This window comes from Hippoglossus stenolepis, chromosome 22 (assembly GCF_022539355.2).
Source record: "Hippoglossus stenolepis isolate QCI-W04-F060 chromosome 22, HSTE1.2, whole genome shotgun sequence".
Taxonomy (NCBI): domain Eukaryota; kingdom Metazoa; phylum Chordata; class Actinopteri; order Pleuronectiformes; family Pleuronectidae; genus Hippoglossus; species Hippoglossus stenolepis.
In genome coordinates this window covers 4,999,931-5,024,558 of record NC_061504.1, presented here as the reverse complement: position 1 = coordinate 5,024,558, position 24,628 = coordinate 4,999,931, and the positions used below count along the sequence as shown (strand labels likewise).

At 43.9% G+C, this 24,628-nt stretch overlaps 1 protein-coding gene across 2 annotated transcripts in view; it reads right to left on the bottom strand.

Moving 5' to 3' along the window:
• Positions 1–1,254: 1,254 nt before the first annotated feature.
• The window catches only part of zgc:162331 (uncharacterized protein LOC793007 homolog), a 30,686-nt gene continuing 7,312 nt past the window's right edge, over positions 1,255–24,628 (bottom strand). Inside the window, exons 2-7 of one of the 2 annotated variants that reach the window (XM_035147677.2) lie at positions 18,983–19,034; positions 17,800–18,351; positions 5,458–5,649; positions 4,543–4,696; positions 4,241–4,426; positions 1,255–3,083 (exon numbers count right to left, since the gene is read on the bottom strand). In XM_035147677.2, coding sequence (XP_035003568.2) covers positions 2,744–3,083; positions 4,241–4,426; positions 4,543–4,696; positions 5,458–5,649; positions 17,800–18,115 — 1,188 coding nt within the window. In that variant the 5' untranslated portion in view covers positions 18,116–18,351; positions 18,983–19,034 and the 3' untranslated portion in view covers positions 1,255–2,743. Of the gene's footprint in view, positions 3,084–4,240; positions 4,427–4,542; positions 4,697–5,457; positions 5,650–17,799; positions 18,963–18,982; positions 19,035–24,628 lie in introns of those variants that run through there. The other variant, XM_035147678.2, reaches the window with a different exon arrangement.

Below are 24,628 nucleotides of genomic sequence, written 5' to 3'. Positions count from 1 at the left end.
ATTCCAGCGTTGCCTCACTTTAGATAACCTGTATTCTATTCATATAAGATAAAAGAAAACTCCCCAGTACCTGTTTGTACGTCCTCCTATCCACTCCCACAGCCTTTACTCATCCCAGTGTTCCACTCTCTGCTACTCCAGCTTGTTCCCTCAGAGCCGACGCAGAAACAAATGAGCAGGTGTCGAGTGGTGATTTTCCACCACTTCATGCAAAGAAGTATGTTGTACGGAAAGTATGTTGTGCATGTTTATCTCAGGTGATTTCCATTGCACGCATTCTGTTTACTGCCTGATTTTACTACCACAACTTTCTTTCCTTGCTCCTTTTTTTCTTTCCTTGCGTTTTTTCCTTGCCTCTCCTCAACTCCTCAAACGCCACCTGTTCACTAAGGCCTTTGTCCTCCATTGGTGCTGTTTATTTCTATCCTGTTTTGTGCAAATGACTTTCTTTTCTTTTCTCTTTTGTCCCCACGGACATATGTAAAGCGTCCTTGGGTCTCTTGAAAGCCGCTATATAAATTCAAGCTATTATTATTTATTTCTTTCTTTCTCTCTGTCTTATCTCCTTCCACCTTTTCTTCCTTTCTTTGTTTGCTTCCTTTCTTTGCTTCTTTCCTTGCTTTTTTATCCCTTTCTTGGCTTCTTACTTTCTTTCCTTGCTTATTTGCTTGCTTCTTTCTTTCTTTCTTTCTTTCTTTCTTTCTTTCTTTCTTTCTTTCTTTCTTTCTACTGTCCTTCCATCCTTCCTTCCATTTATCCACCAATCCTTCCTTCCTTCCATCCATTCATTCCTTCATTCTATATGTATTTACTGTTGCTGTACAATAGTTAATACAAAATATGATCAGATCCTTTTTGTCATTTTCTTCTTCTTCTTCCCAGTAACCTAAAGCCTGCATCATTCACACAAACAACCCTGTAGCACACCAATCCTCCAGCCTACACATGTAGCATGACAGCCTCTGAGATCTGCACGGCCTCCATCACCATCTAAATCTCTGCCCCGTCACTCAAACCCGGCGTCCGCAGACGAACCACTCCGTCTTCGTCACGCGTCAGTGTCGCTCTGCAGGCAAATGAAGCTGTCTCCTCATTTTCAACAGCCGGGACACAATGATGAATTAGGTCGAGCCTCTGGTACATTTTCCCCATCCCTCCTTCCTTCCTTCCTCTGCTTTTTCTCTTCCTTCATCTTTTATTCTCTCTCTTCCGTCGGAGGCAGCACGCACTGGAAGCACAACACGAAGCGTGAACTGTTGAACTAAACTATAATCTCTTTATTGAGCTTTTTATGGCAGTCTCGTTATTATACAACAAACAGTACAAGAATTATCTAGGACTGTCCATTCCAAGACGTTCAAACACCGCCCCCTTCGAAAAAATACATATATAGTATAAAGTGCTGATTTGTTAGTGTCTCTACTCGAGTCCTTCTGTTAAATATAAAAAGCCCCAGTGTAAACTAAAGCAACAGTAAAGGGGCCTCACACAGTTTTAAATGCTCAAGATTTAGATTAAAAAAAAAGTTAAATTAAGACGAAAATCTGAAGTTTAGATTTCAGGTTATTTTATAGGTCGACATGTCTCTCAAGGTTCCTCCTGCTCAAACTTAACATATCAGTGCTTTTATCTGCACAAAGCTTTCGTCCCACAGCGTCCGACAAATCTACATTTTCAAAATGTTCTAAGTAAATTGAAAATCCGTTACTTTCTGTGGAAAAAATATCTGACATTATCTGAATATATCCTGGGCTCAAACCAGACATAACTGATTCAATGTGTGACAATCATTTGCAGGTATCATTCAGCCCGGTGTTGATTTCAAGTCAGAATTTGAGTCTTATATTTTCATCATGTTCCTAAACCCATTTGAGACTATGCCAAAATCTATATTATATTGTAACTGCCGACCATGAGACGTGTTTTTGTTATAAATAATAATGTGACAGAATGAGTTAAGCTCATAGCAGCCAACGGAGGCATTTCACATTTCCCATTTCACAGTGCTGCCCAGAAATCCAGATCGTCAATCTAGTACAACTGATCAGAAAAGTGACCCAGAACCTTTTTATTACATCACACATGCTCTGTTCAAAGTCTCTATCTTTAAATCAAAATATGTTATATAGATATTTAAGTTGTTTTATTGAGGTCGGCATTAAATACCTCAGGTAGGGTGATAGGGATCCAATCACACAATAAATATAAACTATTTCAAAAGTCAACATGTCCGAGAGCTGCCCAAACAGTGGCGGCCATCGATTTGAAGTCCTCCTCCTCTGTGGGTTATTTTCTCTTGAGCGTCAAAAGGTTAAACTAAATTAGTACAACTAGTCATGTCCCTTTTGTCAACAGGCTACATGAAGCAGTCATCTCTGACGGCTGGAAGAAAGCGGGACTTCTTTGGAAGAGCTCCTCTTGCAGGGTGCAGCAGCCGTAGTAGTTCAGAAAGAATTAAGGACAAAGAAAAACCTTCAGTGTTCAGTTGCTTGTGATCCAGTCCAAACTGCAAGCATGCGGCAAAACAGAGAGGCTTTCTACGACTGGCTGCGTGTCCATGTCTGCACTTTCCCGCCATGTCTGCTTTGGAAAGTTGCATTTGCAGCCTTCAGAGTGAGAGAACGGGGATGGAGGAAGATGGAAAGACTTCATGTGCCTCCAGAACATGCCTGCGATGCTCTCTTCCTGTGTTTTCCTTCCGCGCTGTGCACAGGAATGTCACAGGGCTATGTCAATGTGGCGGCTACTGCCACCGCCGCTGTGGTACCGGGTTGGGGTGGGGGTAGATGGGCGCCGGTGCTGGGTGGGGGTAGGGGGGCACAGCTGTGTTGGGGTTCGGTGGGTACGTCGGGGTCGGGTACTGCGCCATCATGTGAGGCTGGCTGCCCGGGCCTGTGTGGGCCGGTGAGGAGGCGGCGGAGGAGGAGGCGGCGGCGAGGTGGAGGTAGAGAGGGGCGGACGGCGCCAACGGGGCGGAGGGCGCCGTCGGAGTGGGGACCCTCTGCAGGACCACGTGCGGGTACAGCTGGGACTCGGAGCGGTAGAGTCCGGGCAGGGAGGCCTTCAGCAAACTCTCCTGGCTCCTGAAAGAGAGAGAGGCAAGACATTTCAGCATCAACTGAAATTTAAATAACTGACATTAGAAAAACGTGATGACTCGAGTTTGGATCTGGATAAACTTTGGCCACACCTTTGTCTGAATGTGACCTAAGCCTCTGGAATCAGCATTAAGTAATACCACCGCACCCACTGAACCCCAACATCTGCCCGACCACCCCCACCCTGCACCAGCCTATCTACCCAAACCCCAACACGCTACCATGAGCGGTAGCCGCCATATATACAGAGCTCTGTTCCTTTTCTGTGGATGATGTTGAAGGAACACACGGGAGGAAAGCGTCGCAGACACCTCCTGTCTCCGGTCTTTTTTTAAGGCTTGAAAAGGCATGCAAAGACCACCGATGTCTTTGTCCATCTTTCACTACCTCCTGCCTTTCGTTCTTTATCTGAGCCCCATGTGCAGTCAGCTTACCAAAGACAAACATCTGGAAAATACTGTAGATAAGGCAGCGTGGTGTTCCAGTGCTTAGCAGGTTACGAACTTGACAACCGACCAGGGACTTTCTGTGTGGGCCTGCATGTTATCCTTGTGTTTGCCTTGGGGGCTATAGGAGTGATTGTGAGTGTGAATGCTTGTTTGTCTCTATGTCAGCTCTGTGATGGACTGGTGACCTGTCCAGGGTGCAGCCCACCTCTCACCCAACGTCAGCTGGGATTGGCTCAAGCCCCCCGGGACCCCCAAATGATAAACGGTAAAGATAATGGAAGAATACTGTCTAGACAGATTTTTGGGAAAGGCTAATTTCCATAGACAACTGCACAAAGGGGTGTTTTAGCAAATGTTAATCAAACACATGGACAAAGATGTCAACTTGGAAAGACACAGAGATTTGAGAGCTGTTGGCGATAAGGGCTGGTGAAAGAAAAACACGTGGTCTCTGCAGCAGAATATAAAACATCATGTCCTGCACGCTTTACCCAGACGCCCCCCCCCCTCGCCTGAATGTTCCAGACCTTTTCCTGTTGTTGTGCGTCTGATGTGACATGTGAAAGACAAACTCCAGAGCATGTCTGGACCCAATTCTCTGGACATTTTCCTAATGTCTGAAAATGTTCTAAAGCGAGACAAGTGACTTGGCTCCAAATTGGTTTCCTCCAGATGTGAGTGCTGATGTGCTACCTCTGGTATCCTCTGTTCTCGTATCCACCGAGGCCTCCGGTGAGGTAGAGGGGGCTGTCTGGAGCCAGGCGGGGGTTCATCCTCTGCGACAGGTGGAAGATCTTGGGAGGAGGGAAGGCCTCCCACTCACCCTCCTCCCTCTCCAGCCAACACTCGCTGCGGCGGGATGAGTTCTTCTCCCTGCGCCTGTGGAGGGGGAGACCTTTTATCAGTCTGAGAACAAAGCCTGGGTGTGACGGAGACGTTCAGCTGCAGGGGTTCTATCGAGGGGACGTCTTTCAGCTTCTCTCTCCACCCCCTACCTGCTCCGGCCCTCCTTCTTGGCTCGGTCCCGGCCCGAGCGCTCTTGCAGACAGCAGATGAGGAAGGACAGGGACATGGCGAGGATGACGATGCCGCTCACCACTGACGCCAACACGGCCACTCTCAGACCTCGGTCCTCTGGCCTGGGGATCGCTGATGAGTGGGAAAAAAAGACTGTGTGTCAATGTATCCTGCAACAGATCCCAGGAAAATGACTGTTATATAATGATATATATTATAACACATTCGTTAACAGTTAATGGTTAATGGTCTGTATTTATATGGAGCTTTTCTAGTCTTGATGACCACTCTTTACAATACAGATCTGCCATCAAACCCATTCACACACACATTCATACAGTGCATCTATGGGCAGCACTTTGTTCTATGAGGGGCCATTCGGGGTTCAGTATCTTGCCCAAGGACACTTCGGCATGCAGATGGGGAGGACTGGGATCGAGCCGCCGACCTTCTGGTTGGAGGACGACCGCTCTACCCCTCAGCCACAGCCACATAACATCACATTATCCTTTTCCTTTCTGGCTGCATGTCTTTGTCTTTGTCAGATGATCTGACGTCACATTTCCAACACCTACAAGTGATGTTTCTAGCGCCTCTTGTAGTTTTCTAACGTTCTCGGGCATTTTTCAGCTTTGATTCTCCGCATGCAGCTTGATGCTGATTTCACACGACATGTTTGCATGTCGAGAGGAAATGTTACAAATGTTCTCCGAGCACAACAAGGTCTTTACAAGAGACCTGCAACCTGACTTCATGCATAACCAGATGTGAGAAATGAGAAGTACAGACATAGCAGTGGAGTAACCCTTCGTACTGAATACAGGAGAAAACGGCAACTTTCAAAAAAAGGCTTTCGTATTATTAAGTCCCACTTTGCGTGACCCTGCTTATACCTTCGCAGACAGGCAGGTAGTTGCTCCACTGGGGTTTTCCATTCCTGACGTTGCAGTAGATCTTGTCGCTGCCGACCAGCTGGTATCCCTCTCTGCACCAGAAGGCCAGCACGCTGCCGACAGACACGCCTGTGCCACTTTCCACGTAGAAGGAGCCCCGACGCGGAGGCATGACGGGGATACAGGACAGACCTGAGGAGAAACAACAAAATGGTGACCTCTCAGATCGACACAGAGCTGAAGACATCACTGAGGAGAAACTGGGGATCTCGTACACAGTCCTTTATCCCCCAGTTATATTTGAATGATATTTGTGCAACACCTGATGTCTCTGTGTTGTAGAATTAATTTAGCTGAAGCCCCGAAGTATACATCTTTTGGAATGGCCTATAAATATAGACCCATGTAGCTGTAACATTTAGATTCCATTTAAGTTATTCATTGTGGTCAAAATGTGCATAATAATCATGCTGTCAATTTGAACTCTGCAGTTGGGATTTCTGAGTTCAGTTGAGCAGCTGTGTACCAGGTGGTGGAGCGGGTTGTCCCCTGATCACAGGGATGGGTGGTTAGACCTCCTGCGGCTCATTTTCATGTGCCCGTGACACTGAACCCAAACTTGTCCTCCCCTGTACGTCACTTGTGAAAAAAGCATCTGCCAAAAAAATCGTAAGAAATACTAAATGTATATTATTGTCACAAAGAAAAGAATTTGACCTTAAACCCTTTTGTGTAGGTGTTTATAATTGAAAAGTTGGAAAGGGTTAAAATATAGAATTTCTTTTCTCAAAAGGAAGTTGTCGATGCCCCCTCCTCTTCCAAGAGCTTCCACATGTTCGATCCCCCTAAACCAGGGCGGGTTAGGGTTAGGGGTCACACATTTATTTGTGTAGAGGAATTGTTTTTGATTCTCATAATATAAAAACTTTAGTAAAGAAAAACGAGTAAACTTTGAAAGTGAAGTTAAGATGAAGTTACCATCTGGAACGGCCTAGTGGAAGATATGTTGCTCATTTATTCATCGACATTTACAGAAACAGCAAAAAGGACTTTCCATCGATAAAAAGCTGCCTGAGTTAAATTTGGCTTTTCTATAAAAGACGTCTCTGTGCATCATTGTCAATGGTCGGTGGATAAAACCTCTTTGATTCTGAGATTTACAGCTGTCAGACTCTGAATATCTGGCTGTGACGTCTCATTGCAAACAATGTAGAGGATTTAAACTCGCCCATTACCTCTGTCTAACCCCTTCTCCTTTGTCTCTGTCTACTTCTCCATCCCGCTCGTCCCTCTCTTTCTTTCTTCTCTTCCGCTGTCTTCTCAGACCCACACTCAGCATGGAGCGTCTGTTCTGAGATTATAAGTAACACTGGATCGCCTTCAAAGAGAGGCAGAGACAGAAAGCCCTATTTTTATCCTCCTTATGCTACAATGAGCCATTTCCTCCGAGAGGTCTCGTGATGCAGCAGCTGCTGTTGTCGAGCTGCGAGGATGTTTGAGGCTCTCAAGAAAATCTCACGTACACAAACCCTCAGCATCGCTAACTGCACCAAACGTCCCATGTTTACCCAAATATACTGTTGGTGAGGTATATTTCTGCACTATCGCAAAAAAAGGATCCTATAATATCTGCAGGGGTTTGACAGGGTTATTTTTTTAATACTGATGACTCAGCGATTTCTCAGTCAGCTGCTGGGATTTCTGGTTTTCACTTGACTGACTCATTGTTAAGTAAGATGCAAACCAACACAATGTCAAAATTCCCAAAACATGGGAGTGGGAGTTGTGTGATAATGTCACTACGAGAGACACTTTGCATATTCTACAAAGTGATTTATTAAATTTTTATAAATATAAAAATCATGAGTGCAGCTTTAAAATGGTCATTTTAAAATAAATGTTGCTTTAAAAAATTATCGGATAAATAAAATTACAGCACGGAGTTAGGTCTGCTAATATGTTTGAATGAGTAATGGAAAGGGAAGGGCCTTGCTGTGTCAGTATTAGTGTAATCTGTGAGTCAGCGAGTGTGTGTGTGTGTGTGTTAGAGAGAGAGAGAGAGATGTCATCCCAGTATAAAACCCTGTGAACATGCAAGCTGCTCTGTGCTGATTAGGAGCGACAGATGGGAGGATTTCTGCAGAGAGGGAGAGGATCCCGTGATCCTGTGTGAAGACGACTGCATCCCCTCCCTCACACACACATACATACACACGCTCACACACATATATATATATACACTGAGGCACACACAGCAGACACGTGCGTAACGGGCACGGTGCATGGACACAAGGACGAGCTTTTCAGAGGAGAAAGTAAAAGCCATTCTGTTTCCCACCAGGAAAGCCCATACCCATTCTATCACACTGTGATCAGCACCTTAGCTACAAGCTGAAGAGAACACTGAAGCATTTAGAGATGCAGTTGTTCCAGCAGCTGAAATATGAAAAAAATATCAGCATTTCCCCCCCAAGTTATAGCTTTAAATAACTTCTCTCTACGTATATGACATATTAGTTAACGTAGAAATCCCCTTTCTTCTGTTTTTAGCACTGATCACCGGGAAAGTTTTGTGTCAGGAACATAGAACAGCCAGATTCATAAAACTGTGACCAAACTGATTTTGTGCTTGTCGAGTGTCCCAGCACGCACAATATGTAAAGCTGCAATAAGGATGGGCATTTAGTTTTAAATAATTCATATGTGCTGCTTCTCAGTCGGGCTACAGTCAAATCCAGCACATGTTGTCCTGACAGACATCAGGTGACGTTCAATGAGGACTGGACACTCCGGCACGAGTCTGTGCATTCGTCTTTGTCTTCTCTGAAACAACACTGTTTGAAAAATAGTATATGAAATACAACAGTTTGTGCTGTTCTACCAGAACAATGAGCTACAAGAGGCTAACATGTCCAGGAGAGCTGGGGGATTGCAGAGTTTGGTTATAAAACTCGTATTTTCTTACTGTCATCAATGTTTTAATCTTTACCAAGGGCATTTGAAGGGACTTTGGGGGCCCCAGGCAAAAGGGTCCTGGGGGTCGAAGCTCTTGGCAGGAAGGCTACTGGTAGAGGGCCTTGTTAGGGGGGTTTCCGACTGTGGTGATGTTACAGTCTCCTTAACGTAGATGATCTCTGCTGTGGATCAGATGTTCTCAGGGGGCCCCTCTCAGTTTGGGGGGCCCTGACAATTGCCTGCTTTGCTTTAGTACGCCCCCTGGTGTTTACTGTATGCCAGCTTGTGATCTAGCAAACAAATGAGGTATTAAATGAACTGTGCTGGAACAACCACACACACACACACCCACACACACACACACACACAACACACACATGCGCACACACACACACACTGCCACTGCTTGCCAAAGAAAAAGCCTTTCGCTCTATTTAAGGCAGATGAAATATTGAACATATTACGTGCGAGTGTGTGTTTTAAGACTCGTGCTTGTTTTTATTTTTGCTCGCTGTTGCCACGCCGCAACAGGAAACTCGTCCCCATTCTTACGAAACCTGCTGAGGTAACACCGACCTCCCCGTAGTAAACAGAAAACTAAACAACGACACCAGTGTGGCGCAAACAAACAGAGCACCCTCAGAGGAGAGACAGAGATTACACGTGTGTGTTAGTGTTCGGTGTGTTGTTGATTTAACTATAGTTCAGTTCAGCTGGGGATTGATTGTATGTGCACACTTATTTAACAGCAGGAGATCGACACAGAAGTCTGTGTAAGTGCATGTTGAATCTGTGCTCTATTTGCTCAGTCCTGTTGATTCGCCCGCATTCAGAAAGCCTCTCTGTCACTGTGGAAGCTGCGGGTTGCCACTCAGAGAGTTCAGCCGGCAACAGGGCGCGAAAAAACACCTCTGGACAAGCCGACCTGGCAACCCGACACCGCCGTCCAAACATCCCCTCTTGCTGTATTCTTCTGTGAAACCCTCTCCACTCGTCTCTGTCAGGGGAGCACTCGGAATAGTTTGTGATTAAATAAAGATTAGGCTCTTTGCATTAAAGATTCAAACACACACACACAATGGATGTACCCATGCCCTGCACACATATACAAAGTGTATAGATCTTGTGTGACATAATGCACACCCACGCCCCCAAAATCTGAACTCTTCAGCTTCATGAGGCTTCAAGTTCAATACCCTCCCTAACTCAACACTACACAAACACACACTACACAAACACTCCCATCCACCAAACAATGTCAGGAAGTGAGTTACAACCAAGTCCGACTCCATTAATTGCCACCAAGACAGAGAATGTTCAAAATCAGTGCGTAAGGTAGAGACAGGTTTGTATATCTAATATTCAACATTTCCCAGAATGCAACTCAGTTTCGTCGGACTCCTGCTGGAATACCTTTTGTCTTTTGGATTCCATGCCCACTGTGTAGAAACGTGTGCAGAACAAGTAAAATGAGCTTGATATTAAAGTCTGTGTGGAGTCCCTAACGTCAAATGAGTCTCAAACTTCCATATGCAGGTGTGAGCTGATCTGTGCACAGTCAGTAAATAGACACAAAGGATGTCACAAATATTGTTTGGACATTTGTGCAGGCAGGGATATTTGAAAGTTTCACACAAATCATTGTGTGCATTCGTGAATCCTGTTTTTCTCTCGTAGATCATGTAGTACACATTTGTGGCCATTTTGAGTCGATTTTCTCTACATTTTATTTGCGGAGCGGCTTATGTTTTATGTCTCCCTTGACCTGTTTAATGCGTCCATCAGCACTTTTTCACTAAAAGCTGATGTGAGCTGTGAGCAGGGCTGAGAGTGAACAGTATAATATGTGGGTCGTGAAACCAAAACAATGAGCTGTACAGTTGAGGGGAAATGCACATGTCACGTGGTCTTTCTCTGTAGCCCCTTTTTCTCTGGTCAAAAAATGCTGTCACACCCACCTGGCTATTGTCTGGGATGGGAATGGAAACATTCAGCACATACCCACTGATTTTGGTCTGATAGAGGTATATTGCAGTCACCTTTCATATAACACTTCATATTTCAGTAGAAATATTGAAATATTCAATAGAAATATTGAGTGGTGCATTTTTTATCCTCTCATCCTCAGAAAATATGCTGAATAAGACAATTGAAGCAGCCGGTGTGTGTTTGTCTGTGAGTGAAACACATCCAGCATTAACGTCAACCTCTTATTTTGAGGGATTTCCATGTGGAAGAAGTGGATTTCTTGTTTTCCTTTGATAAAAAGGCGAAGCCACCAAGAAATGACGAATTTGATGAAAAAACGAAAACCAGCCCTGCAGCTCGGAGTTAGATGTGAGCTGAACACACTAAAGGAAAGACTGCGTCTCCTCTGTGCTCGGCCACTTTCCCCTGGATAAGCAGTGGTTGAAAATAAACTTCATCTTGACCAGGCAGGAAGAGTCTGAGTTGAAGTTGATGAAAGATGACTTGGCTGGCTTCATCTCATTCATCTTTGTGTTCTTCTACTTCTTCTTGAGTTTAATATGTTCTCAGTCCCCTCCAGCTGTTCTTTGTGTGATCTGAAGTCAATCCCACATCGTGGCCTGCCAGCACCTCTTACGCTCACTAAGGCCCAGTACACGCCTGGTATTAACATGTGGTTTTTGTGATCCCATCACAAGTGGACAGCTTTGAGTGTGTGTGTGTGTTCACACCTGGCATTAAAGTGTGACCCCATCTCATCTTGTGATCGGATCTGTGATCATATCTCACCACCTGCTCTATATACACACACACACACATCCGTTATTTCTGTGTGTGTGTGTGTGTGTGTGTGTGTCTGTGTCGGCACGAGCGAGAGAGGTAGAGAGACAAGTCAGGAGAGTGAAAAGGATTTGACCAATTTAAGGAAAGTGTATATATATATATTGTTGGAGTTGGTCACAAACAAATCAAGAGAAGAGAAAAAACATAACTGTTAAAATGTGTCTCCATTGGTTGGTCTCATGTTTTTCTCCTGGAGGGGCTTTTAGGGGGATTTCACCTTGTAGCAGAGCCAGACCAGTGTTTTCTCTATGCTCAGCCTCATACCAAAGCTGGCTCGAGCTACACTTTTACCGAACATGAGAAAAGCGTCAGTCTCCTCATTTTACATCCAGAAATCTCAGTCTGTCTGTCTGTGGCTCGCATATCTCAACAACTGTTCATCATATCACACTTGGCATGCGTATTGTCAAGGAGCCAAGGAATTGCAGTGTTGAATTTGATGCAATTTGGTCACCGTATGTTCAATATTGATAAACTGAATGAACACATTCTACCATTACTGACAACGCCTCTCGTTTCATCTGTCTCTACTGCTCCCTTCATCTCTGTCGGACATTTTCTTATGTACAAATACTTTATATACATCTCTCCATTTATGTTGGATGCTGTCTTTTCTCATCAATGTTGTAAATATTGTTATTTTTGTTGACATGCTCTGCTGCTCGCGGCATCTATTGCACTTCTGTCCGTGCTGGGAGAGGGATCCCTCACATGTGGCTCTCTCTCTCTCTCTGAGGTTTCTAGGTTGTTTTTACTGGGAGTTTCTCCTCTCTCTTGCTGATGGTTGAGGACAGAGGATGTCGCACCTTGTTGAGCACTATGAGGCAAATTGGGATTTGTGAATATACAAATTATACAAATACATTTTGATTGATTGAGGTCCCTTGACGCGGCTTCATTACTGCAGGTCACTTCCACAATTCCAGAAAGAAAGCTGCAACCAGCATCGCCACAGGCCACAGCCCATTTCAAACAGGCACTGCACCAGTACTATAAATGCTTCGTTTGTGGTTTTGCATGGCACAATGCGCCAACCAACCATTTGGATGACTTTTTTTTTTAGAGGCGTGTTTATCTCCTGCAGGCTGGTTACTCTCATTCCTTTTGCCCTTTAGCTGTTGCCACCCTGCTTCAACCACCAGGGCAGAGGGAGGGCTCATTTCAGCCTGTCCCTCGGCGTCTTTGTTCAGTTTGTGGGGCTAGCTTTAAGCCGTGGGAAGGTAATAATGAAGTTGAGCCACTGCCAGCAGCCATATTGGATTGACAGGCAGGAGACAGAGGCAACTCTTTGTCTGAAGCTCACCGAGTCCGCAGGGCTCAGGGGTGACGATAGCGTGTCGTGGACAGAAATACTCTTGGCTTTGTATGTGTGAATGTGGCATCCCCGCAGAAACTCCTCTTCTGGGACATCTGTGTTTATTAAACTTTAATAAATGATGCTGTGTTTCTTTAAAATGTATTCAAAGAAATGACTTAAACTTGAAATATTCTTAAATAGTTCTTCTTTAGATTATAATAGTATCAAACTGCCTCCTGCTCTTATAAGGAATGATGAGGAGTATAGATTTCCTTTAAAGCCTCCAATGATTCCAATGAAAACAAACTCAGACCTAAAAATACACTGGACTGCACCTGCTACCGCCAACGTGTGCATCTGTATTCCCCGTGTGCTAGCATGTCATCAACAGGATTTCTTGCACTAGAAATAGCCGGGAATAGGCAAAGGTAATTGGCTTTGCTCGTCAGTTAATCAGATTACTGGCATTGTAACGTTATACATTCACGTTTTGGGCTTTTGACTGACGATCTTATCCAGAGAGAGTCAGTGTGAGGAATAAGCCGCTTATCGTCATCATGAAGTAGATGCTGTATTTAATACTGAACATTGGTGTTTGTTTTTCTAACAGAAGTAGAATAAGTTTGGAATATTTAGCCGCTGGGAACAACAAGGACTTTGGTTGTAGTTTTTGACCACATGCCCCGTTTTATTCTCCTGTGTTTTCTTTTGGAGGGAACATAAGAACATAACAGTCCCTTTGCATCAGGTAAAATGAGCCTGTTCTGAGTCGGAAGTGTTTGTGGACAAAAGAGTAAAAAGATAAAGTAGTTGTACAGAAACAAAACACGTCTATAAACAGGATTCAACTGTAAACTCTTGTTTGGTTAGATTAGTCTTAACAGGCAGACTGCCTGCTAAGTAACTGATATATAGGCCTTATTTAGAGATTAACACTAACATTAACTCTCACACACCCTGTCGAGGGTTAATAGGTTGTGCTACTGTGTTAATGGCTTTGCTAAAGCTGAAATAACTGCTGCCCATCAGCAGCTTTCCAGCACCTTAACAGGTTAACTGTTATCCACTGATGAACAAACATTCACTTAATATTTATATACTAATTGTGAAGGTGGACTGATTTAGATTTTTCCATCTTGATCCAGTTTTTATTCCCATAATGTTTTATTTGTCTGAGATTGTCAAAACACTATAGGAGTCAGTTTGTTGCATCTTTTCCTTTCTTCGTCTCTACTTCTGTTGTCATGATAAATAATAGATATACGATAGTTTTGAGTGTAATAGTTTTGGTTTGGTGAACACTGTTGACATTGTACCTGCCTAATATCTGCATACTAGCCTGTTGTTGTAAGCATGTTAGTGTTAGTGTAACAGACGACCTGTTGTTTCATGCCTTGTTCTGTGTCTGAGGTTCCATGTCCCTTAAGAGTTGCTGTAAGTTGGCCACAAAGCTGTTGTTATTAACGGAGTTCTGTTTTGTACATTCGTACATGTGCGAATAATAAAAAGAAGCAGTTGCTGATTGGCCTTTAATACGTCTTGTCCCGTTTGTAGCATGGTTACATTAGCACTCAAGTCATGGAAGTACAACCTCACAGAGCTGTAAGTGTAGACTCTCTTGTAGATTGAGTTTTTATTTAAAGTATTACAGTGACTTCTGGGTACACACTGTGCATACTGTGTGTGTGTACTGTTGGATATATTGATATACTGTAATGATATTGTTGTGAAAGCTGTATGGAAGTTGATACTTTAAATGGACTCAACTGGTTTGAGTTTAAACCTGGTGGTGGTATTCAGGTGTAAGATGAGGAGCAAAGAGCAGAAAATACGGAATTTTCCTGGAAATCAAACAGTTGAGGGTTCAGAATAGATTAGATGAACCTACAGCGCGAGTGACAAGTGCGTGTGAATCCAGTCTGAGGTCAAATGAGGAGCACCTGAAAGTGAATGAATCAATAGCAGATCCCTGATCAGATTACTTCCAGGAACGGTCTGCAGCACAGAATTCCTGGACGAGCTGCATAATAAATCAGGGCTCGTATTGACAGTGTGAAGCCCTCCGAGGGTCTGAACCTTCACACATCTGCTTCAGCAGTTTTATCGATTTGAAAAGTGTGCATTTAGTAAACAGGTGTTGGTTAAAAGGTAACTATAGGCCCAATGAATTTACTGTTTAAATAGTCCGATAAAATGATTGGACACGAGCTACAAGTAACCAGTAAAGAAATGAAATACAACTGGAGTTGGCCAATGGAGGATGGAATAGTTGCTATGGATAAGAGGAAAAAAAGAAGATAAAATACAGTTTAAATAGATGCTAAATGTATCAGATAAAGCTGAATGAAATCTAGCCTCTGCACTGATAGTAAGCTTTATGCAAATTCAACCAAACCAACCTAATATGGAAAGTTCAGTTGTATGAACAAAATATTGTAACAATAAATAGTTAATGACGACACATTTGAACTTGACAGGTGATACTGACAAATGGGTTATAGGCCGATAACAGAAAAACGGGTTAGAAACCACTTCCACGACCAAACCACATTTGTCTTCATTCGCCGGCTTTAACTTGACTGCTTTATAAATCTTCCCTGTTCAGAAGCTCAGCGCGCACAAAAGCCTTCTATATTTAACTGGATTTATTTAGATTTTTTTTGTCCTATAAATGTCAACTGAGACTGTTCTCGAGAAGCTGAAAGTGAGACGTCCAATACACAAACACGGTGCTGCTGCTGTAATCCAGACCTGAAGGAAAGGAGCGAGGGAAACAGGCCGGAAATATGGTGGGAGAGAAATAAACCTTAAGCTTTTATCTGCTCATACGTCTGGAAATAAATAGTTTGTGATGTCACACACACACGCACGCACACACACTTTGCTTTTGGGTAAGTTGATGTTAATCACACCTCCTGGATTTTTGAATTGCGAAAGCTCTCTCACATAAACACTCTGCTCTGGTGTAATTCATGCATGTGGGGCAATGTGGCAAGCCAGCTGATCACCTGTGTGTGTGTGTGTGTGTGTGTGTGTGTGTGTGTGTGTGTGTGTGTGTGTGTGTGTGTGTGTGTGTGTGTGTGTGTGTGTGTGTGTGTGTGTGTGTGTGTTATTAAAGTATAAAGTGCTTAGTCCTGCCCTGTCAGACTCACAGCTGCCCTTATGAAACAAGCAACTGTGTTGTTTATTCTCTAAACCTTTAAGAAGATTGTTGTCGTTTGGGCCGAATGCATTTCTGATTGTGTGTGTGTGCATGCGTGCGTGTGTGTGTGAGGCATGTGAGGCTGGCATTTTGTCCCCTGCTTTAGGCTATTTATGCATGCACGTGAGGATATGTGCTCTGTGAGTGAGAGGGCGGGCGAGGGACATAAGAGTAAATGCTGGAAAAAGAGAGAGAAACAGTGGCAGGAGATAAAGGAAGAAACGAGAAGTGACGGACAGAGAGAGAAGAAAAAGGAAGAGAAAAAGCAAAGTGTGTAGACACAAAGGGACAGGGGAAGAAGAAAGCAATTAGCGACAAAAGAGAGAGAGATGAGATAGAGGCTGACGAAAATAAACACAGAGGAGTGAGAGAGCGACATATAGACAGAGAGGAGGAGAGAAATAGAGAGAGAGAGAGAAAATGGACAGAGGGAACGGAGGAGAAGAGAAAGGCAGCTCATGCGTCAGCGGAGGTGAAGTCATGCGAGCGGCGCTGCAGCTTTCTCTTCAGGCTGAGCAGCTCCGGCCTGGACATAACAAAGTGTCTCAAACTGCATCACCTGCCACCACAGCCATATGCCCACCATGAGTAAAACACACAACAGAGCTCAAACTCTAAAACAGAGACTCAAACCCTCGGTCAGTCTTTTGAAAAAGTAAAAACCAGTCCAGCAAATTCATTTGTACAAAAAAGAGCACCCGCACATTCTGCACACTGAGAAGCATGCATGTGTATGTTGCACTGCACAAGCGCACACACAAACACACAGATTCACTTTTAACCCGAAGCAAAGCGGAGTGGATGCATGAGCTGTTGCATGCACACACGCCAAGTGACTTCCCAGGCCGACACTCACGTGCTGCAGAGAGCAGCAGCCAGACTGAAACAGATGTTTACTTGCACAAAATCAGACTCAGTCACTTGAAATAACAACTTTCTCATGGTGTGTGGATTCAAAACAAATGGAAGGTTGGGGTGTTTCTGAATGGGTTCTCGAGAAAGAAATGGCCAAACACCCTGAATGAGTCCAGCAACGGGCTTAAGATATGTTCTGGTGGCAATGTGAAATTGGGGCAACTCGAGGCTTCTTAGCGGCTTTAAAGTTTTGCCAAATGCGTTTGGAAATCCCGGTCTTGTGACAAACGTCTTGGAATCGCGTTCACTACTGCGCTGCTTTCCACGATCGGAGTTATAGTTAGGTTTGGGGACGAAGGGGAGGTCAAGGTTGAGGTTCGCATGAGACGCTGGAGGTAAAGGTCGGGTTCGGGTTAAGCTGAGGGGGAAACGCAAGTCGACGGAGGAAACAGACTTTGACCCAGCAGATACTTATCACGTTGCAATTGCTCTGGTTTGTATGCCTTTAAGAAGACGTGTCGTAATAATAGCAATAATGCAGTTAAAAATATTTAAATATCTGCATTTGGGTGTTGGAACAGTTTAGTCCACAATGAAGAGAAAAAATCAGATGAGGTCAGAAAGTTGAATCGGTCAGAGAGCAATTTATAACACGAGCAGTTCTTGATTTCACCCGACTCACTGGAGTTTAATCTGGTGTCCAACAGTCTGCGTGTGTCGTGGGCAGTTACAGAAAACATCCCCCGAACACTTTGTTGAATGTGAAATGAGGAAATTCAAAGGAAAAGCTTTGTTAAAAAGATAAAAGCTTAGACCCAAGAGTCGATTCATTTGACATAAGCCCTTAATAGCTTAATTAATCTACACAGACTATGCTGTTAGTCAATAAGTCGAACCAATAGAAGATTAATCGGTTTAAAAAATATATTTTGAAACATTATTAAAATGTATTTATTTATTAAAACGCATATTTTTCAGTTTTTGACCATTGGCCATGATGATAAATGGTGATGGACATTTTTCACATTTCTAATAGATGAAACAATTTCTTGATTATTCACTCAAATAGTCGCCTGAATCTTTGATTATGAAAATAGCTGTTAGTCTCCCTGGCTCAAAATCTGTCAGCTTGTACAAAATATTTCTTGCAACGTTACAACTTTGTGTGTACAGTAAAAAAAAAAAAGGGAAGAAACAGCGGGTGATTGACAGATTCACTAACCTGTGTAATTGCTGGTGATGCTCTGAGTCTGCATCTCTGTCACAGCCTCTGTCGTTGCCTCCGTCTGTGCCTCCGTCTGTGCCTCCGTCTGTGCCTCCGTCTGTGCCTCCGTCTCGGCTTCAGTCTGCAGGTCCGGCTGCAGCTGCACAGTCGTGCCGGTCCAGTCCTCCGGCAGCGACATGGCACCGGTGCCCCGCAGGTCCTCTGTGCTGAGCGAGGTGCCCTCAGCCAGGACCAGTGCACAGAGCAGGGGCCACAGCAGCATCCAGAGGTGGGTGCTGGGGCTCCGACCTGTGGGACCTACTTTGGGAGCCATGGGGTTAGATGATGAAGAAGAGGCGTTCTGTGAGAGGAAGAGGAATTCACAGCCTCATGGTCAAAATAAGGGGGGAAATATCCTTTAGGGGAAAGTTTTCTGCGTCCTTCTTCTTCCTGTCCCTCCTCCTCTCTCTTCTTTCTCCTTCTCACCTGTCCTCCTCTTCTGTCCTTCTTTTTCCCCCTCACTCCCTCGGTGGAGAGAGGAAACCCCCCCTGGCGGTGCTGCTCATGATGCTGCACGGGAGAGACAGAGATGAAGTGAGGGAGCGTGCATGTGTGCGCGCTCGCATGTGCATGTGTGCGTATAAATGTGGAGGATCCAGCTGTAATCTGCTCGCTCTCTGCTCACTTGCTGTCGAGCCTCCTCCTCGCTCGCGCTCTCCCTGCTCTCTCCTCTCTCTCTCTCTCTCCCCCCTCTCTCTGATCCCCAGCTGGGCTGACTGAGCTCTTGCATAACACTAACTCATTCGCTGAGCTGTGCTGAGCTGTAACTCATGCAGCCTTAAGTCCTGATATTCCTGGTCGCAGCCCTTTTCCCCCTCGCTGCCCCTCTCGCCCAGTGTTTCAGTGCAGTGTATAGACAGTCGAAGGCCTCACTCCCATTCATCGATATTTACTATTGACCCACTGCCTCATGGGAGGTCACACACATGAGAGAACAACTGTACGGGCGCCAGGCTACGAGGAGGTTAGGAGAGATCGTGGTCGCCTGAACTGAACTCCCAGCAGAACAGGAGGGAATCAGAAGTGACAGAATGGAGCTGCTGTTTCAGTCGAACCAGCTCAAAGTGCTGCCGCTGTGCTCACATGTTTCTGTCGCTGTGAGGCCTGAGTGGACATTGTTAGACATTGTGCAAGCACCCACCTCCTGGAACGTCTTCCAGGCAGACAGTGGTCGAACAGCGAGGACAGCCGGCCTGGATGGAGGAAAGAAAACAGGACGTGTAAATATATATTCATATTTTTATGATATAGCTGTGTACGTCTACAAAGGTGTCCTGGAACTGACTCACAGCTTTAAAAAATTGCACTAATATGGTATGGTGGCCACAAAACACATAGTACAATGATGGTGTAACTTAGGGCTGGAGGATATGGGAAAATATCATTTGTATCTAACATCAAGATGCAATTGTCATGTCAGTTAATATTGATAAATATCACAATATATTTCACATGGTTTGTGAATTTGGCAAGAAAAAACAGGCAAACTCTTCTACTGGCAATGGGAGTCCATCACAGTTTCTTAGTGGGTTTATGAGCATTGAAATAATCTGCATATATCCACTAAGTTTCCGGAAGGTAAACAAACCTGCCGCCAGTAGCTACTTGATTCTAATGGTCTGCTCATGTCTTATCTCCTCAACTCTGGAGAAGGATCTCAAGTGTAAATCTCAACAGTGGACCTGCACGTTAAGGAAGCTGGTTGGTTGATTATTCGGCTCCTGTCGGGAGGTTGCTTCAAAACTGAGGCCAGAACAAATATCAACATTTTACAATAAAAGAATCTATCTAGCAGCCGCCATGTAAATGCAGTTGTTCACCTCCACACTGAAGTATAAATCGAGGCTTACTCCCGCAGGGCTGTGGGTCTCAGGCTCAGTTTAACATGCTAAGAGAAGGATAAGAAGGTCAGTTGAGGTCAACTCTCCATGACAGGTATATCCTCAGTAGCCTGTGGCTGCTCTGTAAACTCAGAACACACAGACCAAGAGTTCATTTCAAGTCCCAATGAAACAATTTGCTTTTATTCCAGCCCAAAATCCCTCATTTGTTATCCCCACTCATGTTTTACCTTGTGGACCCTTTTTCTACTGGTGTAATGTAACAACACGGCACAGAAATAACCAGCGTTTTCAGAGAGTCATCACATTACGCTCGTTTTCACAGTCCGTGTGAAAATAAACGTGTGTTATCCCCTGAAACCTTCTGTTTAGAATACCTATCCTCGCATGTTGTCGGAGCCTGGTGAAGCTCTACCCAGGCCACAGATTTGTGCTGTGGTCAGTGCCGTCAGGGAAACGAGCCAAGCGTCCAGCCACAGAGCTGAGCTGATTCTCTGTAAATATTCTCAACCTTTGTACCCTGGCGCTGCAAACTGAGCTCACAGGATGGGCGCTCGCTCTGCAGGGCCAACAGCACTGGCCGAGAATAAAGTCACACCACAACGCAACTACTCCTTAATTTCATACTTTCTCTTATTACTCGCATTCATCAAGCTCAATACTCTTCAGTCCAATAAATCACCTGTATCTTACATTTTTTACAAAGTGGTAATTGTTCTACAAGCTTGAGGTAGGGGTACTGGGGGGGAGGGGGGGGCAGCACACCCTTTTGGTGAGGGGTTGTAACTGCAAGGCAAAAAGTTTAACAAATCAAATAGAAATATTGATTTAATTAAATTTTCTATGGAAACTTTTTGAGAGAAGAATCCTAGTAAGTGTTATGCTCACTATTTTAATGTTTTTTTTGTAAAATTTGACTTTATCGTGGAACATTCTGTGCATTTCCTGTGTAGCTTCTCTGATTAACAAAAGTTACGTGCGACGTTGGCCAAGAGAGTTCAACGCACTGCAAATAGAAAAAATTAAGTGCAAATTAAGAAAACAACTTCATCAATTTGACGACAAGAGTGCTGCAAAAAGTCACAACACGTGCAAATAACGCGCTGCAAATAGCGAAAACGACCCCAGAAATGTTTCCAGGGGACCCAAAGAAGTGATGAACCTGGCTGTAGTTCAATGCTTTGTGAAGTCTGCTACTCATCAGTGCTGATGGAACTTCACAAAGCATTGAACTACAGCCTGGTTCATTATGTTTTCGCAGTTTGCAGCGTATTTGCTTGTGTTGTGACTTTTGCAGCGCTCGTGTCGTCAAACTGATGAAGTTGTTTTCTCAGTTTGTGGTGCATTGAACTCTCTCGGCCACCGTATGCAATCCATGTGTATCACAGGAGGAACAGCAAGTCGTCCACAAGCCAGAAGGTCAGCAGTTCGATCCCAGCCTCCCACACCCTGAGTGCTGAAGTGTCCTTGTATAAGATACTGCACCCAAAATTGCTCTGGATGGCTGTGCCAACAGTGTGTGACAGAGAAAGTGCTGCACATAGATGCACTGTGGCTGGAGCTAATGCTGACCAGAAAAACTCTGCATAAATACATTTATCATTTACCATTACATGCTGAAAGTTTGTTTTCAAGTTTGCTGTCCGTTGTAGTGTAAATGTTGGCCATTCAAATGAATACAAAGATCCCATAGTGCTGTACTACATCTGCTATGATGTCACTACATAAAGTTTCTCTTAGCACCCCCCATCTCTCACTGACTTCCAGCGTCCCTGTCTGCGGTTGAACTGAAACTGTGTGCAGAGCTTTGTGGTGCAATGGTAGAGCATCGGACTGGAGATTTGGGTTAGAGTTGTATTTGTAAATCCCGTCAAAGTCATGTGTTTCTGTGCACATAGTTTAATAGTTCGTAATTTACTGACAAACATTTCACATCTCTCAACACTGCTGTTTCTGAATCTGCTTTGTTTTTTGGTTTACACTCATCCATGTGGTGAAAAACGTGACTCCAGTACCTGCCTGCCTCCCCCCCTGCATCTCTGAGTGTGTGCACGATCCCATTTGTATTGCAGCTGTGTGTGTGTGTGTGTGTGTGCACATGCATGTATCCTCATGTGGGACTGGATATGTCACAGGTGGATGCTCAGGTGTAACACCATGACCTGGGCAGCTCTTGTTGATAGCCCCTGTTTTCAAGAAAAGTCCATGCAGAGTCGTGAATAATTGATGCATGTGGGACCAGAAATAGGCGAGAGAAATGGGGAGAGAAAAGAAAAGAGGTAGAGCTGGAGAACGACTGAATAGTGGGAGAGAGGAGCAGAGTGAGCGATTGCAGGAGAGCAGCAGGGAAACGATCGGAGACGGGGAATTGGGAAAGAAAGACCGATTGACACTTTGAGCCTGAGAAAACTTCGATTTATTAAATGTTGGGCCTCTAAATGGGGACGCGGTGGGCTCAGCGGTCGCAAACTACATTATTTACAGACACAGCTTTGCCAAAGTGGACACAGGAAAGGCTTCAAAGGACTGATCCAAGATTTTATTTTGAGACATCAAATTGTAGCTGTACTCGGTAATGTTTTTATAGTGAAAATACACCCATCCTATCAGAGGGAATCAGAAAATGGGGCTGGGACTGAGAAAGCTAGTTCCAGATGTTAGGGTTGAGCTGATTCTGGGAAATGATCTCAGGATGAGTTAGCACTCGGTCCTCAAAATGTAAACTTTTACTCTAAAGCTGCACTGTTCAGTATTTAATGTGCAATGTGAAAAGTTTAGTGACAAACACACAGGTTCATCTCTGCAGAAACTGTCAAACCTAAAGATCTTAATATGCACCTGCTAAGCATCACAACTGGAATGTTGAGCAGCAAAACATCTGGATATTTTCACACTGGTGGAGGGTAAAAAAGAGATAAAAGAAGCGTGAATATTAGAATTATTTTCAGCACAAACATGAATCTAAATGAATACAAATGCTGCTCTGTAAATGATGAATGTGTAAATAAGAAACAGTGAAACCTGAAGAGGGACACATCCAGAGTCTGTCCAACTCTCAGCAAGGACGCAGACAAAAGCATTTCCCCCCCCCAAATTGCCAAACTGTTCCTTTAATTTTGAAAACCACCATAAAACATGGATGCTGAGCAACATTTCCTTCTGCTCTTATTCTGCTTTAAGTGATATTTCATGTTTTTCTTCTTCTTTTTTATAAAATAATTTTTATCTGTGAACTACTTTGACACTGTGACAGCACACGCTATTTATTATGTAAAGGCCATAACAGGCACGAGGGTGCTGTTGCTGTTGTTATGATGGTGATGTGACACGGTGTTATGGTGTCACATGGGATTTTATACAGTTTGTACATGTACAGTACACCTTAAGTCAATTGGGGTCAAAAATATACACCTGGCTTTTAGTGGTGTCAGTTTCTTTTCTCTATAAATGTGATAAAACTGAAATGACAGTGAACTGCCTGAATACAAGGAGAATCAGATTTAGTGAAATATAAAGATATTATATACATATAACAATATAATTAACTTAATTACTTACTTACTTGCTTACACTAGCTGTTTTCACTATGTCCCTTGTATCAGTATACATTAGTATTTTATTTTTATTTATTTATTTTATTTTATTATCCCATCTGCTATGATTCACATTGCACCACAGTCAGACAGTGATAATCAGGGGCTTATGTACACAGCAGAATCAATAATACATGGTGTCTTTAATATGCTACCAGCTGCATTTCTATCATCAATAAATCATTTGCCACTTTAATTATAAAACACACTATAGGCATAATGGGTGCAAACAACTGGGAACGTTGCTGAGCTCACCATCAGCCTCTACTCTGCAGTTTGCATTGTGGGAACAGAGATTAGAAGTTCAGATGTTTGACAGAGTTGGATGTCAGACATTTGAAGTAGGTGGTGCTGTCCTGCTGACATATGTTTATAATATGTTCGCACTTTTATTCAAAGCGACTTCCAATTAGTGCATTCAGCGTCTATGATGGGCCATTCAGGATTCAGCATCTTTCCCAATGACACTTCCGCATGGGGCTGGGATTCAATCTGCCGACCTTCTGGTTGGAGGATGACCACTTCACCCCCTCAGCCGCAGCCGCCCACTCGTGAGAAGGATTATGGGGATTAAAGAAGTAGCCGGGCAGATGTGAGTGAAATTCACATTTGTGCACATCGCTCTCAGTTCTTTGGCCAACTGCCACGTGACACTGCTGCTTACTGTTGGAATCAGTAAGTGTTGATCAAATAGAAGATGTTAGCGTGACACTGAACTGAGACGCTGCAGCAATGGTAGAATCTATCTATATGTAAAAATGTAGCTGATGTAAACAGTCCCCCATCAACACATGCTGACAGATATAAGCAACATCTATATTCATGTGGAGTCGCGTCTCTGGTCAAGTAACAAACGAAAGTTCCATGTTTACTCTCTTTTGAGCTCAGTTTTGTTCTCCACCAACACAGAGCATAGTATCAGGCTGTTTAGCAGTTCAACTGTGCTCACCAAAATCCTGGGTCTTATTCTACAGGTCCGTTTTCAAATGACTTCCATTCAATCTCTCGAGACGCTTCCTTGAAAGAATCATATAGTTTTACAATTACAGGTCAAATGGAAAGTGATCAGTTCGAATGTATATGAATATAGACGACATGACTGGTCAGATCCCTTTAGACAGCTACATGCACTTATACCACGATTCTTTGGAAAGCTTAAACCTCACAGCTCCACCAGCAGAGTCTGACAGGATTCGTATTCCCTGTTTGAAAAGTAAGATGATCGTCTCAGGCAGAGGCGCTACTGTGTCGGCTTGTCAGTACGAGAGACCTCTCTCACAACACCACGCAGTCATTTGACCCATTGTTCATATCTTAATATCGACTGCAGCTTCAAGGAAGAGGCCTTAAAAG